A 20,168-nucleotide genomic window follows, 5' to 3' on the forward strand; every position below is an offset into this window, starting at 1 on the left:
TGATTTCCTATGAACTTCGTATGAACAGCTTTACCCATACCACCAGTTTGAAAGGGCTGATGATTCTATAGAATATTAAACTTGCAGTGAAAATAGCAGTCTTGAAGGATCTAAAAAAGTCACCAGATAGGGAGGGTGAATGACAGAATTGTGTTTGTTTTTTGAGGTCATCATTATGTTATTACAGTAACTTGAAGCTTTTTTCCCTTTCTTGCTATCAGTTGAAGTAAGTTCTTGTAATGTAGTGTGCAGATGAGTTAAAATAAGATTACAGCATTATTACATCAAGCCAATTATTGATGAATCTCTACTGTCTCATATTGCATAACAATCACAGTAACTCAGAACATCTCTTAATGGATTCATTAAAGTACATAATTCAACTGAATTATCCACATGAAGATAATCTTTAGAAAGAGTATATAAGTTGTAGATATAGAATTAGTTTTTATTCATTTAATTTTAACTAAATTTAAGAATTTCTATGTTTAAATAATTACTTGAAATTTTTACCACTGCTTTATGAAAATTTGAATGATCTGTTGTTAAGAAGTTAAACTTTTCTTCCACTGTGATTTTTTTTTACTTTTCCTGCTCCTGCCACTAGATGTCAGCTAAGTCTTTCAGAAGAAGTTGTTTCTAAAGCCCGTCACAGCTCTGTGTGCAAATTTCATCCTTCTAAACTGTATGTGTGGTGATAACATCCTGCCCATTATTTGTGAATCTGGACACTATGGAACTAGAAGCAAAGTTGCTTAATAGATAAGTAGTATCTGTCTTCACCTTAATAGTATTATTCTCTACGAAGTCAAGCCTACAATATCTAATAACCTACTATGTAGATTACAGTGACCTAACTTGAAATCATTGCGTTGTAGGTGGACTACCATCTTCTGGAAGGAACGAATTAACTTGAAGACAATATTCTGATTGCAGTACTTAATAGCTAATGCAATACACATCTGTAGAAGAGTGCAGCTTACTTTTTAATTTTTCTTTTCTATCAATTCATTTGATAAAATGAGTGGAAATTTAGGTTTATCCCCTAATTTGTCCTTCCTCCCTTTATCACAGGGCACCAAATATCCCTTCATCTTCAATTACACAGCAATTTGATCCTTTTGGCTTCCACCAACTCACATCTTTTACATATTCTCAATCTGAGAATAGTAGTATTTTAAGCCAATAACCATAAGCTTTTATAGTAATATCACTATATATTACATGATGCACATTATAGAAGATACAATATAAGAAATAGTAACAGATATTTTATAACAATAACATAGGAACTATAAATAGTTTGTAAATTATACAATAAGTATTGTGCAATAAAATGGTATTCCTGTGTCTCTCAAAGCATTTCATTGCAAATTTTAGAAAGAAATATCTGTACTTGCATCTAATATGGTTATGAACATATTAAAATTGAAGAAAAATTAAACAGTAATGCTATTAGTGCATAACTACCTATGACATTATGGAAGAACAGGCTGGCCTGTTTTTGAGAATGTATTGTGGGTTTTCATAGTGACTTTTGTGATCTCCTTAGTAATGTTTGCATTTTTGTGAAGATTTCAGGGTCTGAAATGTAGAAGGAGATAGAAAGTAGTTTCCTTTTCACAGAACAATTTATTTAATTCTGAAAATAATTTCATATAATAAATTGAGATTAAAGTGCCTCAAAGTGCCACAGGAAAAGGCTGAAAAATCTGAAAGAAAAGGGAACATGAAAGGTCAAATCACCAGTCAAAATTGTCTGATGATTAATTTTTATTTTATATTGAGACCATAAAGGCATAAAACATTTTCCCAGTTACTGTGTGAAGTAATAAAGCTTTACCTATATGATGACCTTTTCATTCTTTGAAAAATCTCTTTTTACATCTGTCATGCTGTGCAAGTCCTTCCCTGCTTTATTGTCTTTTCACTTCTACATTCATTATGGTCATTTGTGAATGCTTCCATTGCTCTTTAATTATGAGTATAACAAAAGGTGTTGCTCCTTCCTGCTGTATTCAACTGTGGGAGGCAATGGTGAAAAGAGTTTAAAGCTATTGTAGGCCAGAAAGTTTATTAAAATAAAAAAGTGTTATAGATGTGGGTGATTTCACATTTAATTTGACAATTTACAATGTCTTTTACTTAAATGTAAAAGTGAAATTGCATTTCAGCTTCAGAAAGAACATTAGAAGTTAGATGCTTTATGACCGAATCAAAACATTCTAAGATATTTGAATTTATCTAAGTCTATCTAAGATAGTCTATTATACCAAAGTAGATTTTTTTTTTAATAGATTAAATTGAAAAATTTCTTCTTAGGTAAGAATTTTTATCTTTCTTTTTTTTCCAGAAAGGAATATTTTTAATTTTTATTTTTGTTGTTCCTCTCACTTTTTTTTTTTTAATGCATAAGTAAATTCTTGCATAGGATAGGGATTTCACAATTTCTCATAAGTCACTACAATTTCAAATTTATTATTAAAATGTGGGGGCCAATGATGACTAGTGTTGAAAGCTTTGATATGCCACAGTATTTAACAAAACACCATTTAAGTAGTGGACAATATGCTGATTTTTGGTGATAAAATTTTGCTTCAGGATGATGAAATTGCTACTTTTAACCTTCACAAGATGAAATGCATCCATAAGAAGGCTAGTTATTTTTTGTGTTCTTGATGGAGCTTTCATTCCCAGCATGCTCAAATAGAAGAAAATCTGTATCTTGTATGCTTCTCTAGTGAAGTGGAGTTGCAGCTCAAAGGAGCAGCCAAGGTCAGCAAAGGTTTATTAGTCAGTCTTTCCTAATGAGCTGTTCAGTCTTTTCAGCATTTCCATGTGGTGTTACTGATGAGAGTGTCTCAGCTTGCGGTTAATTATTGATACTACTCTTGCTTAAGTTGAATTGTTTCAGTCTTTTGGGCTTAGATACTAAATGTATAGTTTCACCATTGTGTGCATAATGTGTGTCTATGAATCTTCTTCCTGGCTACTTTGTCCTTATGATGGAATTCTCCCTGTGCAGTGTAGAGCCTCTCTGAAGTGCAAGACAGTGAAAATACAAAGATTAAGAGAAGCATTAAAGACATGAGAAAAAAGGTACTGAAATCCTATGAAATTGTATTAAAATATCAAGTTCAGTACTTCTAAGGCTCCAAGACAATGGGAGCAAGATTGTCTTTAAAGTATGTATTTCCTGAAATAGCAAAATCCCATCAGGAGAAAAATAACCCTGTAATAAAATTTGCATGGCCAGTGCTAGAGAAGGTAGAGAAGCAGACCTGTGAATGGCAGGAAAGGACAAGAGCAATAAAGCTATAACTTTCTACAGAGTTTATACACGTACACAAAAATCTAGCAAGAAGCTCTTGTTGACGATTCAGAAAGTGAGCTTAGAACTGTTATTGATGGTACATACAGATCTTATGCAGTTCAGTGCTTAATCATGTTTTAGAAACATAAAGTTTATGTTTGTGTCATACTCTATAATCGAATTCTTGATGATTCTCCCCCTTCTCCTCCATTGACTTTGTATTTTCCATATTTTTTGTAGAATAGGTGCTTTTCATCCTTATTTTCTTTTTTTCATATGTGTACATTGTTACTATTTCTTTATCAGATAGCTTGAATATTTAAGAAGACTATTTTTGTCATTGTTTGGGGTTTTTTCACTACTACTTGCCATGTCTTATTTTGTCACTCTATTATTTTCATCAATACAATTTCACTGTATGAACTTGTGTTGTCTGGACTGCATGTCAGCTGCAGAATGCTGTTAGTTCTATGTGTTGATCTTGGGATTCTCCTGTTTATTTAAAAAATTAACACAGACCATATTCTGTATATTGAATACAGTGAAAATCTCTTTAACTTTGTTTCAAGACATGGACATGGACATGGTATTACATATTTAAAATGTGTGTACAGATCAACAAGATAATTTATAGCCTTAAAACTTCATCAAGTCTAAACTGTTGCCCAAATTTAGACACATTACAAAGCACTCTGCCTGATTAGGGCTGAAATTAAACTCTTCTAAAAAAATTCATCATAAAACCCTACATTTATAATAATCTTTGAAAGTTAATTTATGCTGTCACCTTGAGGAAAGATTTCATTTACTCTGAAGAAAAAAATAAAACACATACTGTGAATATGATGGCATTTTATTTTGACAGATCTGGAAGACCCCTGTAACATAAGAAACAATTCTCCACAAGAGAAATTAAGTGAAATGTGGTTATGGAAGTATAAAAACCATTAAAAATTAAGTAGTATCAATTTTACCTTGCCATTTGATTTTGGAAACATGTACCCAATGCCTACTTGACAAAATTATTTGCTTTTTGAAATTTACTACAGCAGATGTTTGAATCTAATAATCTTAAGCTGTTTCTGTGAGTGAAGTATGCAATTTTCTGTAGTTTCAAAATTCTACTTCTAATATTTCTGGTTTTGGAACAGGGTATAAATTTGGCAACGATGAATATTTTGCTGATAGAAAGAAAAAAAATCTGAAATTGTAAGTTAAAACTCTTGAAACAAAGCAATTTTTTTCTCATATTCAGTAAGATTTCAGATTTTAGCACCTTCTAACTTTGCAAGTCCATTGTATCTATTTGTATCTATTGAACCTTTTCCTGTGCCATTTCCACAAAGCCATTGAAGATACCAAAGCCATGAAAGTTGTTCCAAAATAACACTGGAGCAAAAGTACCTTCCACTGGTTAATGGGTGCCACAAGTTACTCTTGGTTAGGTGAGGATCAACCTTCCAAAGATGCTTTGAAGCTGAAAGCTAGGAGCCTATCTCCTGACCCTCTTTTTAATTCTGAGACAATGTTAAAGAAAAACCACTGGAATTTGAAGCAGATTACAAGAGAGCTGGGACAATGTATGGAGATACGATATGTGGAGCTTTAGATAGAAAATGGTGAATAGGGATACTAGGAAGAGACTAACAAGCTGGAAGTGGAAAGAAGTAGTCTGGAAGTTGAGACAGAAAACTATAAGAATTAGAAGTCAGGGACTTGGATCTGAGCATCACTGTACAAGCTTTATTTTTAGGTAAACAATTTCTCCCAGAGTACGCATCCTAGAATGAGTGCAGTCTATTCAGTGTTGAGTTTTATTTTTGTTGATCAGTGAGGAATAACCTCTCTTGTTTAGTAATCAAAGGATGACCGCATGCTTCTTTTTATTCAGGTAAAACCTCTGGAGTTCATAAACTGTATCTTAGATAAGTGTACTGATTTCTTTGTCTGCTAAGTGTAGCATAAGCATCTCTACAATGTTAAAAGAAGACTAGTTAGTGTTGAATATTTAAAGACTATTAGAGAATATTTAAATATTCTGTTTTTACCACTAAAGTTTATGATAGTATCTGAAGAATTGGAAGCTTCTTAGTTAAAGTCAGATAGAAGTCATGAGAGATAACCTTGTGTGTGTAGGATATATTTTGCCTTGACAAGGATATCTGCAATTTGAATTTTCTCTTTCGTTGTTGTAATTGAAGTATTTCATTGCCATTATGAAAAAATCTTTTCTGTAATGAAGTTGTGAGGAAAGGAACAGATTACTTTTCAGTTCATCTGTAAAAAGTGTGTAGGTTAATGAAAGTTGCTTTGCCAATGTGAAGCTGAATGTGAAATTCAGCTCTACCTTCATTTCCTTTGCTATAGAGAAAGAGGTAGTATTTTTTATAATATATTTTGTGTTGAAGGAAGGACTGCTTCACCAAGCAATGTACTTGTTTTCATGTGTTGAGGTCCCTCTGTGTAAAATGTGAGGAATGTGATTATTACAAGCATCAGAGAACAACTCTTTCAGGTGACCATGTTTTTTAAAGTAAAAATCAAACCTCTGTTGTTGTTTTGATATCTAGCATCAAAACGGGTCCAGAAAATTAATTTCCCTTCACAGCTAGGAAGTAAATGGCTTACTACACCTCAAAATCTTTTAGTTGTTTTCATTGCACTATGTGGACTCTGTATTTGGATGGAGAGGCGAGTGACATCTTCAGCGTACTATTCATAGACATTTTTAGACAAAAAATAGTTTCCTACAGAATGAAAGTCTAAAATTTCTTGGAATGTAGAATTACTTCAATTCTCATAGCAAACTCATAGCAGTTTTTGGCTGAATATTTCCCATTTAAAAGCAGTTTCAATTGTTGCCTGTTTTCCTTCTGTAGCTCTTTATCTTTGCTTACTGTTTTCCATGTGCTATGCTTACCCAGCTTTTTGCTTTGACTTTCTCTTCAACCAAATCATTGGTTGCAACTTATATCATTATGTTCTTAAGTAGTTACAAATCTTTGTTATAATGACTTAATCTAGGAGTCTGGTTGCCAAAGAAATTACTTCTTTATACTGTGAAGCAATGTTGACAGTAAACTCTCCTCCCCACCCCCTCCCCAGAAGAAAAGGAAGAAAAGAGAAGAAAAACAAAGTTGCATTACAATTCTGGCAACATCAACCACACTAATAAAATCAAATTCAGTGTTGTTTTACGACTTTGAATTTATGTGACTGCACAGGATCAAAGGATTTGTATCCCACTGGACCGCAAGGTCTATAGTTCATGGCAAAAAAACTCATCAAAAAGAACATTATAGTAGTAAGGCTTTTCATTTTAATCAGCAACAGTAATAAAAAAGCTGTTAGGTGTCCAAAAACATTCTCCCAAGATCAGAGACAACTTGCTCTCTGCTCCAATCAGTTTTCTTATTGGATCCATACTACCTCTGTAGTTTTTGTTACTGAAACTTCATCTTCAACTTGATTTCAGCCATTTTTTTCATTGTTTTCACATTTTACGTGCCAAACCATTACAGATATCAGTAAAAGTAATTTCCCTGACAAATGAGAAATAACTTCTTAAAATGTTATCAAAACAAATGGTTACCTGAAATAGAGCTTTAGATGCCATTCTGTATTTTGATGTATGGTATTTTAAAATATTTGAATAACAATATTTTTTTTTTCTTCTTGGATACAATCTTTTGAACACCATCACAAGGCAAAGGTGTCTATACAGACATAGTAACTTAGGCTGTCTTAAGACTAATGTAGCAACTGCAAGCGACGAACAGACTAGGGAAGTAATGATAAAGTTTGTGATAGGAAAGGCTGTCGTTTGGATTCTGCATGTACATGGTCCCAGTTCAAAAGTTTGAAATGAATTTTTAACATATGATGTAGTTTCATTCTTTAATAAGCTTGGACTCAGAGAAGTTGTGTGCAATATATCCTTTAGACTTATTGATGTGTTGCATGTTGAATTTCCTCATTCCATTCTGAAGACTTTAAAAGTTTAACAATGTTCAACAAGTGTAGAGATTTTAGCTGCTCGTTTGTCTATTAAATTATAAATTTCTTTGAAATTTACAAGTAAGTCTCAGTTTAGCTGGCTATCCCTTTTTTAGCAACTGTGTAAGATTTATTTTTCCCAGCCTAAGCTAGCTTTCATTAGGAAGAATGAGCACAGTCACTTTCTTCAAGGATTAGTCTATTTCTGCATGGCATGACACATATTGGATGTCACATGGCCTCTGTAGCTTCTTTACACTAATTGCAAAATTCTAATGGGTGTGATATTCCCTTCTCTATCTCAGATACATTTAGTCTTATAATGGTTTTTGTCAGTTGAATGTTTTCATTTTTTTTTCTGTTGAAAAAGCATTATTTCAAATTAATAGAAACTTTATTGTCAGTGGAAATGTTATGTTGCCTACCAAATATATGAAATTAACATAGAATGCTGTTAATAGTTGCTAATACCCTGAAATTTACCCATTTAGACACATGTTGATAACAATTGGCTTTATTAAGTAATATTTAACCTAGGTTTTTTTGAGATGCTGACATTTATCTCAAGGGATAGCATTGCTTGGCAAATGTGGCATTAATAAATTTCTGCTTGATATATATATAAGATTCAAGAAGGATTTAGATTCCAGTGAGATTTTACAGTGGACACAGAGATGCCACAGCCGAGTTTATCACTCACAAGATACTAAAGGTGACATATGAGGATCGATAAATATGGAGTATGTTGTGGACTACAATGAACTGGAATTCATTTTAGCCTGGAGAAGAGGATGAGAGGGGACATGATCACTCTCTCAACTACTTGAAAGGAGATTGTAACAAGGTGGGGATTGGTCTCTTCTCTCCATTAATGAATGATCGGACAAGAGGAAGTAGCCAGGAGAGGTTTAGATTGGAGATTAAGAAGAACTTTTTCACTGAGAGGATTATTAAGAATTGGAACAGACTGCCCAGGGAGGTGGTGGAGTCACCATCCCTAGAGATATTTAAAAAATACATCGATGAGGTGCTGAGGGACATGGTTTAATGGTGGGCTTGGTAGTGTTAGGTTAGTGTTTGAACTTGATGATCCTAAAGGTGTTTTCCAACCAAAATGATTCTATGATTCTATAATGTTTGCAGGATTTTCAGAGATTACAAAGAAATTTCAAGGACACATGAAGCATTCTATATGGTTATTTGATTGGAAGTTACGGAGAATAGAAAAGATTTGCTCTTAATAAGAGAATTTATATGAGCAAAATTACATGTAGATAAGAGAGCTGTAGAAAAGCAAGGACTAGACATGAAACTTGTTGTGAGCTATGTACTGTATAATAAAATTCTCCAAGGGAGTTAATTTGTGTAATTATGTTGCCCAATGTTTTGCCAGTGGTGGGAGGAGGCAGAGAGGCCACAGACACCAAAATGTTACTTCAAAATATCTACCACAAAATGTTACAGAAAATAAGATAAAATATCCAGGAACAACAATAAGCTTATGACACTCTTACTCCTAAGAAGCAAAGAGCACAAGCCAGTTAATCCACCTAATCATTACTACAGTAGAAAAGCTATAGTGGTTAAGAAAGATACATCACCAATTGCCCTATTGATACGTTACCGCCATCCAGACCCACAGACTCTGGGTTGCCCCAGGTGCAGCAAGGGAGAGCATTTCCTTGCAATTGGGAAGTCCTGCACAGCATATCCACCCACAGGTGAGGCTACCAAACTGTCACTGCATGGAGGTCCTGTTTTACAGTATAAATCCAGCAAGTCCATCCAGCAAGATGACTTGCATTTTCTTCATGAGGAAATATCTGGCTTATTATCCTCCAAGTTGGATTTTACCCAGGTCTGACCAATACTTAGAGAGGAACCCAAGAGAGTCTTTTTGGTCTTTGTGGCTTTCAGTTTTGTATTTCTCGACTGGTGAGTGTCTGCTGGTAGTTGCTCAAAAGTTGCCACTATTAGCAAGTGCTACTGATGGCCACTAAAACATTACTAGTATCAAGTGATATTTTGCAGGGTCCATCTAGAGGCCAACTATTGTCCAAGGCCTGTTACCCAGGCCTTGGCATATTAGTAATCTAAAATGACTGTATGTTAGTTAATAACAGACAAAGGACAGAAGGAAGGACATATGCATGTGCAGGACGGAAAACCTAGATGAATGGAATTTTACAGAAACATTTACAGAACAGACCCAAGGCAATCAGGATGAGGAATGCAAACTTTAAGGCAACCTGGAAATCACTCTGTGAAGAACATGGACAATAGGATAGAACATCAAGGGAGATTCAAAGGTCCACAAAAAGCTGGAAGAGGGAATGCTGAAGCTTAGAAGAATATAGATCTGTGTGTAGTCTATAATGCAAGGACTGATTTGTATCTTGTATGGGATAGTCCCTTGAAATACGTGGTTGTAGTCAGAAAACAGCAATTGACTCCTTGTGTTATAAATGTTTTGCATTTTTTTTAAATGTAGTATGTATATTTAAAAAAGAAAAAAACACAATACAGATATTTCTTATTTATTGTCTTATGTAACCACTAGATGCAATAGGAACAAATGCACTGCCCAAAAGCTTGCAAATCTTCCTGTTGGAGATGGTCACACAGGCTTTGCAATTGAAAGGATAGTAGCTTGGCTATTACTGATTCTATGTCCTGGAAAATAGTACAGAGGAGGAAGAGAAGGCAGAAAGCATATATTAAGAATCAAAATGCTAAAGAATGGAATTTATTTTAGGACAATATTTGTTTTATAGTAATATAATAAAAGTGAAGGGTGACAACAAGCCTATAATTAATATAGTGATTTCAGTGCCTAGTGTCCCATGTAATGTACAGTTAAATATGCAAAAAGATGAGACAGATAATTGCTAGTAAATAAGTTCAAGGAGCAAAGCAAAGTGTAATATGACTGATGTACTCATACAGGGTAGGAGAGAGGAGAGTGATGAGTAGATGAAAATGTTAATGTTTCTTAATTTTGTATGCAGAACTGAGTTTATAGAAAAGTACTCAAAATGTGTTATAAACTAATTCTGAAGTGGCATGAAATGCATGTTACTGGCTACATGTAGAATAATTTTTCCTGAAACTGGAACAATGAATTGGAAGAATATTAGAAACATATAAACATACCAGAAAATGTAAAAATATATAAAAATGCCATGTTTGATTTTAACGTTTTTGCAATAGGGAGAGTAAAAATTCTTACGTTTATACCTTCCATTTCTCATTGATTTTCTGTATTCTGAGAAGTACAGTTTGCTGGTTTGGATGTTTTTCTAACAAAGAATAAGAAAATAGCAGAAATAACAGCAGATGTAGTACAAAACAGAGTGCATTTCTCAAAAAAAAACCCAATTTTCCTTAGATTTCCTTTAGATATTTACTTGTGTTGAATGTATTATTTTTTGTTATACATTCATTCAGTTGTTCATTTACCCATCTGGGTTTTTTTAAGCTGTTCTGCATTAGATGGTGTTTGTTCCAGAGAGAACAAGGCAAAAGATAAAGTGTATCATGCAAATTATTTTAGTACCAGAAAAAACAGATACAAAGTTTTATTTTATTTTGTATCTATCTGGATTTGAGGCATAGGAAGCAGAAATTAATGAATTAATTCAAAATTCCAGTTTGTTCACATTACTTCTTCATGGTAGACAATTCACATGACTTCTGCAGTTATACTGACAGTGCTTTTTCTTACATTAGTCAGACCTTCAGATAGTATAAATATGAGTCTCAGAAAGTCTATACATGTTAAGTGCATCAAGCTTTCTGTCTTATACTTTCTGTAACAACTTCCTTAAACTCACAGTAATATACATTTTGTAATAAAATAGAGAAATAGCAATCCATTGGTTAAGTAGGGCTATAAAATATTAAGTACTTAAGGAAGTTATTATGAAAGATCCTTTCTGAGCCATTCTAAATGTGTAATTGATATCTATATAAATACTCAGTTATTACAATTCTTAATATATGATATACAACTTGACCATCTAAGTTTCTTTCCAGAAATAGAGATTTTTTTACTAATAGCGTAATAGTTAAGCTATTAAAAGTCTGCTTTGATTTTTGGATGTTTAATGATATTTGACATATAAAAATGCAATTTAATTACAGTGTTGAATAATTGTGCAACTCAGTTACTGAAGAATAATATTTTTTAACATGTAATCAAATAGCTACATGCTTGGTACTTGTTTATAGGTTTTACCTAAGTGTAGTAAGCTGTGAAGGAGGATCTCTTCGTAATATGTTCTTGTATAAATGCTAATTGTTCAAAGAATCACAAACCAATCTTTACAAATAATTGCAGGTGTTGTTAAATCAGAATTTGTCTTTCGTAACATATCAAACATATTTAAATTATCAAACTTGAGGTGCTTAAAATTTTATGCAACTTTTAAGCCATCTGTAGTCTTATGCCATGCACATAATATATTTATTTTTTAAATTCTGTATGTTGCAGTGTAACTTGGTATATTTTAATGATATGTTATACCAACAATCTTGCACCTCAAAATTACTCACTATAAGACTGTAGTTCTTTCTCAACTGCCCAAAGGCCAAGAATTGCTAAAAAAAAAAATAATAAAAAATACATAGAAAAACCAATGTTTGGTACATTTCTTCTATAAAAATATGTATTTAATGCTTTTAAATTAGAAAAAGCTTTGATCTCTGTATTCATAGCTTATATAGTCATTTAGAGTTCTGGGAATGTTTGACAATACTCAATTGTTTAGTTACATTTTTACTATGAAATGTAAGAATAATCCTTACTGAACATCCTTGAAATAAGTGATAAACTATATGTATCTGATTATATTTGTTGATGTATTTGTTAGAGAGGAATTTTGATTTTTATATAAATTGGCACAGGTTTGTTTGGTTTTTTTTCGGTGAAAAATCCTTTGGTAAATCTCTGATTGCTATGAAAATTTAAAAGAAATGTATGGGGTTTTTTCAAGGGCAGAAATTTAACAAAAAAGGACTTTTTTTCCTTTATCAACACAATACAAAAATGAAAAGTGTGAGCTCTTCCAAAAACAGAAGAACTTATCTAGAATGAACAAAACCAAAAAGTCAGAGAATGTCTGTGATAAATGTGGTTTCCCCTTCTTTTCTGTGCACAGTACTTTGATGGCCATAATATTGTTAAGAAAAAAAAAAGAACTGTGAACTCTATAAAAATTTTTCATCATTAACTCAATGATTCTTATATTTTTTTTTTCTGTTTTCTTTTTTTTCCCTCTTTTGTTTTTTTAAACACCCATGCCCTACCCCTTGAGCATTTCCAGTTCTAAAAACAATATCCTTAGGTACTTTGTGTCTTTGTTCCATTTTTTTTTCATTTTCATGGCTTGACATAAGTAACCAAGTATAAAGTCAGAGAATGGAATAAAACCAAGCTCACTTTCATTCTACTATGTTGTTTTTCCTGGCTAATTAGAGTAAAAACTAGTAAACTGTATGTTTCTCAGTTAAAAATGAGGTCTGTCACTGAAAGGCAAGCAACAGCTTTGTTCATTAAAGAAGTGCCATTTTTATACAGTTGATTTTCAGAGTAGAATTGTGTTGTAAACACTAGAGGAAAAATAACGTGCATTAACAGTGAAGCATTAACTTGCTAGTTTCAAAGAAAAATTTCTGCACATTGTTCTAAACAGTGTTTTAGAGAACCTTTTTTAGGTTTTACTGTTACACTTCTCAGAATTTTTTTTAACATTTATGGTGCAAATAATTATTGACTAATAACAGAACAGCAAATAATTTTTTTCATTTAAATTGTTGTAGAGCTTTATGGTTTCCTTATGTTCATACATACAAATTCTTCTAAAACTTTTCATATCAGAACAATTGACATTATATAAAGCAGTAACACAACAAATATATTTGAGTTGATTGCATTTAATTGACCATATAGATTGTAATTTACCATATTGACTATATGAAATGAAACTGTAATTTTTCTATCACCTATCAGAGCATAAAGGAAAACTGACACTTTACTATTGAGATTTGTCTATGTCCATCTTCATTATTACTTAAGACTTTTAGATAACCTGAAAATTACATTCTGAATGAGAGGATTTAGTCTATTTCTTTTGTGAGTAATTACATGCCTTATCATCTTAGACTGTAATAGTTAATGAGAGTATGATATATTGATTTAATTTTGGGGTTTTTTTTCTTCCTTTGAACATATGCTTCATATGTTCCTGAGTCTCATGGAACCAAGGCTGAACTATTGACATTGTTTTGGAAAATACATCTTATATTTTTTCTCTGTGTTGTGTCAAGTCACTTAGAAGGTACTTTTATTTTACCTGTTGACAATAGTGTATTTTTAGGAAGTGGATGATACAGATCTTCTAAGCTTATTTGTAAATGTCTGTGTGAGTCAGCTGAGATCAGTTGCTATGATGCGGTGATTTTATTCAAGTGGATCATGCCCGCTCCAACGGCAGATACCAGACAACCTTGAGAAATCAAACTCTACTGGTGAGGCTTAAATAGCAAACAGCCATTGACCTTATTTAGTCAGAATCAGAGGTGCAGGAACTCTGAAAACAGTTCCAAGCAAGGGCATATTTGGAAGCAAAATAAGACTTCTTAGGTAGAGAAGGATAAACTGAACTGCCTGTTTATTCAGCCTCTTCAAAATGATATTAGATGTAAGCAGTGAGCCTATGGAAGAACGGGAAAAATTGCATCAGGCAGGAAGGCTAGTTTTAAGAGGTCAGAAAAGCATAGGATTAAAAAGACAGTTGGCAACACTCAAGTTGAATTACATCTTGCCAAGCAAATTTGAGGGTACAGTGGAAGTATTCTTCAGCAATAGAAACAGAAAGAAACTAAGGAAACAAGGAGGACATTAAACCAATAAGGATGGGAAGCAAACATACAGCAATATAGATATTCAATTTATATATTCTCATATGGAATTCTTGACTCATTGATCAGATTGTGATATGCTGTCCTCAAATTGCTGCACTACTGATCAGTCTCTTCAGTGGCCATGTGCACTGCAGTTCTCTTTTTTGAATTATAAGATGAATTTTAAGACCACTTCCTTATCCTATAAGTTTATTGGGAATTCTGAATTGTAACAGTGTTCATCAGCATACTATCATAGCATTGTCTGAATATTTAATATTGACAATGAATACAACAAAGCTGGTACTATAGTAAGGATTTTTTTCAGTACCATATTGCTGTATCAATTGGATTTAAGATACTCAAGAGATACTTTCAAAGTTATGATTGAAATCTGATTTCAAAACATTAAGGCTTTTACAGTGTGGTAATTTGTATACTTATATTTTTTTTCAAGCTGGCAATATGAAGAGGAAATAGTAATAAGGTTTTATTGAAACATACCTGCCTCTAATCTGGTGTTTTTAATAGTAATCTGGAAAAAAATCCATCTCCACTGTCATGGAAGTTTAGGCAGCTGTAAGTATCAATTGTGTGTTTGTGTGTGTGCATGTAAAGAAGAGGGTGGAATATGTAAGAAAAACTAGATAATGTCACTGGTTGGCTAGGGTGACACAATGAGAAGCCAGGTCAGGAATGAGATGCCAAGGTCAGAGGGCTTCATTTGATATGCTCTGAAAAAGTTGATTAGTGCTGCAAGAAAGCAAAGTAGTCAAAAGAGAAGAAAATGGGTTCCTTACACTAGTTTGTTGGGCATTGAATCTATATATACAATACCAGTTTCTTATATGAGTGTTATCAAGAAGCAGACAACCAGGTTTCTAAACAAGTCATCAGTGATAAATGGTTTCACCAAATACATTCTGTATATTTAAAACATGCTGTTGAACATTTCCAATATTATTCATAATGTCTTGCTTTCATTTGATACCATTTAATTTCATTTTACATCATCTACCTTGACTTCAGCAAGGCTTTTGAGACTGACTCCCATAACATCTTCATAGAAAAGCTCAGGCAGTGTGGCTTGGATGGGTGGACAGAGAGATGGATCAAGAACAGGCTGACTGACAGAGCCCAGAGGGTGGTGATCAGTTTCACAGAATTGGAGGCCCATGGGCAGTGGGGTTCCACAGGGATTGGTTCTGGGGCCAGTGTTATTCAACATAGAATCATAGAATGGTAGGGATTGGAAGAGACCTACCCTTCCAAGGAAGATCATCTAGTCCAACACCCTGCTCAGGCAGGTTCTGTCACTCACGAACATGTCCAGGTAGGTTTTAAAAACCTGGATGAGGGGGTGGAGTGTACCTTCATAGAGTCAGAGAATGGCAGGGCTGGAAGAGATCATCTAGTCCAACCCCCCTGCAGAAGCAGGTTCACCTAGATCAGGTTGCATAGCAACATGTTCAGACGGGTCTTGAAGACCTCCAAGGAAGGACACTCCACATCCCTCTAGGCAGGCTGTTCCAATGCTCTGTCACCCTCACAGTAAAACAGTTTTTTCTTATATTTAAGTGGAACTTTTTGAGTTCCAGCTTCATCCCATTACCCCTTGTCCTGTTGCTAGCTACTATAGAAAAATGATGTCCCAACCTCCTGACACACACTATTTAGATATTTGTAAATGTTACTCTTAAACCTTCAGCAAGTTCACTGAATGGACAGAAGCAGGAACACAAAAGGTTTGCTTAAACGTGAGGAAAAACTTTTTTGCTGTAAGAGTAAAGTATAGTGATTAGTTGTATTGACAAAAGGATTGTATGAAAATTTAGTTTAAAACTAATTTAATTAAATTAATTGAATGTTGTTAAGGTAGCTTTAATTTCAGTTCTTCATAGCCTCCCTTGAGATTTGTATATTGAGTTTAGTGAAGTACTCTGCAGTCTAAATTCTGAGATTTCATTTTAATAGGCAGTAAAAGGTTTTAAGCCACAGACAAGTGAAAATGTTAATGTTTAAAGAAATTACTTTTAGTTATTGACTTACTTTTTAGTTATTGACTTACTTTACTTTCAGTAAAAGGTTTTAAGCCACAGACAAGTGAAAATATTAATGTTTAAAGAAATTACTTTTAGTTTTTGACTTACTTTCAAGAGTCAACAGGCCTAAGTTTAGTACGCACTGATTTTCTTTATTATTTAGTACTGCATGTTAATACAGTAGCTAACTAGTCCTTAGTGCTATAGTGAAGAAATATTAATAGACTTTATACATAGTTTTCAACACACATGACAAATAGAATGCTTAAATTCTACCTGCATAAAATGACTGAACACTATTTGATCTGCATTTGATTCATTATAAGATTTTTGAACATTCCATTCCTTTGAAGAAATATTTGTCAGTAAGCAGACTTTTATTAAAAATATGCATGTTTTATTTACATGTACATATATAAATATAACATTAATATACATATTCTTGAAAAAATTTTCTAAAGACTATCACAATTATGTAAAATGAAAATATTTCAGTATTACTTCATCCTATTTTGATAAACAGGATTTGTTTTGAGAGATAATTAAAATATAAACTTGCTTTATTACTTTTTACTCTTTCATATTGCAATCAATTGGATAAGATTGATATTTTCTATTTATGAGATGTACACCACAGTTTCCCAAAATGTCATTTTTGTGAAGTCTGCTTTTCTTTTTAGTAATTTTGGCTAATTTTATTCTTGTTTATGTTCATAATTTTATCATTTTTATTAACAAAATTATGCAAGAGTAAAAAGCAAAGCAAAGCATAAAACTATCGCCTCTAATATAATTATGAATTTAAACCATGAATTTTATATTGTAAACTAAAACTGCAAATCAGTAGTTGAAAAGGCGTATAATACTAACAGAGTTGCTTTCATGCCTAGTTAAATGTAATAAGTACTTTTGCTAAATACTAGGCTTGTTTTACAGTGTGTTTTTAAAGTGACTTCAGATTTACTGCTGGGAAAATCTTTAACAGTAAATTGCTGTATTGAGGAGTTTTTGATGTCCAATGAGAGCAAAATACTATGATAAACCAAACAGTGAAATTCCGTAAGGCAAACGTCATTGCCACATTTATGGATCAGTAAAGAAAGGTGACTGCCCTGAAGCAATTCAAATGACAGAAAATCTTGTGACAGTTGAACTAAGATAATCATTAAGCTGAGCAACCACAAGTTTTGGTAGTTAACAGTAGGAAAGAAAAAAAGCCAAACAAAAATGTTCTATTTGTTGTACATATTAGTTCTAGTTGTATAAAATGAAGAGAAATTTATTTTATTCCAATACAAACCTCCGTTTGTTAGCTTTGCAAGACTTGATTTCCCACCTTTGCACTTACCTATTAAGAAAATGAGCATTTTGTATCAATATTTGCAGATTGTTTACTTTCTTTTTTATCATAACAAATTTATTAAAATGCAAGCTGATCATACTCCTGTATGAAATAACATATATTGTTTGCACATCTATTCAAGCTTCTTTGTATGAAAAAAATACAGTATATTACACTACTTTATTTGCCACACTGAGCTACATGTGTGACTGGGATGCATGTTAATTAATGCTGTAAACTATTAACTCAGTCGAAATACTCAAGTTGGAGTGCTAAGTGCTATGCTGCCATTTCTCACCAACACTATGTGGGAATTGTTGTGCCTGCAGGAATTTGGAAAAATCACAGCTCATTAGCTGCTTCTGTAGAAATGTTGTGTTCCCTTTGTACAGAGATCCTGAAAGAATCATGGAAAATGCTCTTTCAGGAGTCATTGCCTTGCAAAGAAGCAAGGTAACACCACTCAGTAGTATCATGATATCATAGTATCATGGCATAACAGAAAATAGCTTATAGGGACTTAATCAGCAATGCAGGATTGGATTGGATTATTTAAAGGAGATATTTCTGTGTCAGAAGTTTTGTATTTTTATGATAGATGGTAAGAAAAGTGAGGGTTTTTTCTTCCTTACTTACACATATTCTTGAATTTTTTTTCTTTCTACCTCAGGGAAATCCTATTGATCCTTTTTGTTCTAATTTTTTTTCCTGAATTGTAGATTAAAATGTACCTGGAAGAAATAATGTTTTAATCTAATAGTAAAGAGGAATTTTGAAGGAGAATTTACATGCACCTCTGTGAATTTAATTTATGAGAATACTTTTAATAGATTGAGAAAGTGTTTGAATTTGCATAGTGTTTTATCTATGAGGAATTTCAGCTTCTATTGTGTTTAATTTATTTTTACTCCGTAACTATATATATATAGCACATTTCTGAAATGAAATAGTCAATAAAATGCCGTCTTTAACTACAATACCATTTGAAAAAGGTAACTTTTTTTCCATAATGATCTATAATTTGCATTCAGCAATTAAAACCCAGTAAGTTTGTTTAAAAACAAAGTGCACATTAGAATATGAGAAATTTATATTCTGGATATTTACTCATAAAATATTTTTTGTTGAAACACACATTACTTACTTATTTTTAAAGATTAGTAACTGTCCATTTATGTAATGGCTTACAATAAAGCTGTTTAAAACTGAGAAAGTGAAGTATTTTTGTCATGGTTTGCTTAAAGTAAGAATATAGTCTAAATATGAAGATTCTTAATTACTAGAGAATAAGCACTTCAGAAAAATATTTGCACTGTTTTCCCGTTGTTCTGCAGTCTCAATTTGAACTCAGGGTATTCCATATTCGTGGAGAACACGCTGTTTCAGCTGCTCAGCTTGAGGAAACCATCGCACGTCTGAAGAATGAACTCGATAACAAATTAAATAGAAGAAATGAAAAAGCAAAGGATATTGGTGTTTCTACTGAAGATGGTAACCCACCAAAGACATTCCGAAATGTATGTATACAGACTGACAGAGAAACTTTCATAAAGCCTAGTGAAGAAGAAAACAGAGCTGTGAAAAATAACCAAATAGTACCCAAAAAGCTTAATATTTCTTCGTTGTCACATAGTATTTCTGCCCAAAGTGAAAATAAGGACAATTACAATGTACAGTCTTCAGAAAGTGTCTTATCTTCTCAACCAAAACAAATGCTGCCTCCTCCTCCACCACCACCACCTGCACCTCCACCACCACCTCCTCTCTTTCCTGATTCTCCGCTACCAGGTTTAGTTCCTCCACCACCACCTTTGCCTATGGGTACAGCTTCATTGACATCTCAGTTTGGATCTGGTCCACTGCTACCACCTCAACTTTCTGAAGGCTGTAGGAACATTCAAGCACCACCACCACCGCCGCCACCACCGCTTCCAGGGTTGAGACCTCTTGTTCCTCCTCCACACCCTGGACCTGGGTTACCTCCACCCCCTCCACCTCCTGGGACTGGACTCTTTTTTAATAGCACTTTATCTTCAAACCAAGGTCCTCGCAAACCTGCCATTGAACCTAGCCGGCCCATGAAGCCTTTGTATTGGACACGGATACAATTACAAGGCAGCAGGTAAAATACATTAAATATATTAAAATGTATTAATTTGGAGTTGGTATTTCCAGGCCATGATGCAACAGTATGTATACTATTTAAGACTTAATAGCAACAAGATAACAGTCTAGGAATGCAAAACAGTATCAGTGAGCTTGGAGCCCAGAAAGCCAACTGGGCTGCACTAAAAGAATCGAGGGAGGTGATTCTCTCAGCTCTAAGGAGATCCCACCCAGAATACGGCATCCAGCTCTGGGGCCTCAAGTACAAGAAAGCTGTGGGCCTGTTGGAATGAGTCTAGGGCAGAGCCATGGAAGTGATTGAAGAGCTAGAAGAAAAGCTGAAAAGGTTAGGATTGTTCAGCCTGGAGAAATGAAGGTTTATGGGATGACCTTATTGCAGCCTTTTGATATGTAAAAGAGGGATTATGAGAAAGGTAGACAAATACTTTTTACCAATGCCTGTAAT

General features: G+C 33.4%; 1 protein-coding gene across 2 annotated transcripts in view; it reads left to right on the forward strand.

Annotated features, from left to right (window-relative positions):
- The window catches only part of FMN1 (formin 1), a 132,344-nt gene that overhangs the window by 31,186 nt on the left and 80,990 nt on the right, over nt 1–20,168 (forward strand). For both annotated transcript variants that reach the window (XM_061998578.1, XM_061998579.1), the window contains exon 4: nt 18,931–19,718. In XM_061998578.1, the coding sequence (XP_061854562.1) occupies nt 18,931–19,718 (788 nt within the window). The remainder of the gene's footprint in view (nt 1–18,930; nt 19,719–20,168) is intronic.

Source organism: Colius striatus, chromosome 6, assembly GCF_028858725.1.
Source record: "Colius striatus isolate bColStr4 chromosome 6, bColStr4.1.hap1, whole genome shotgun sequence".
Taxonomy (NCBI): Eukaryota; Metazoa; Chordata; class Aves; order Coliiformes; family Coliidae; genus Colius; species Colius striatus.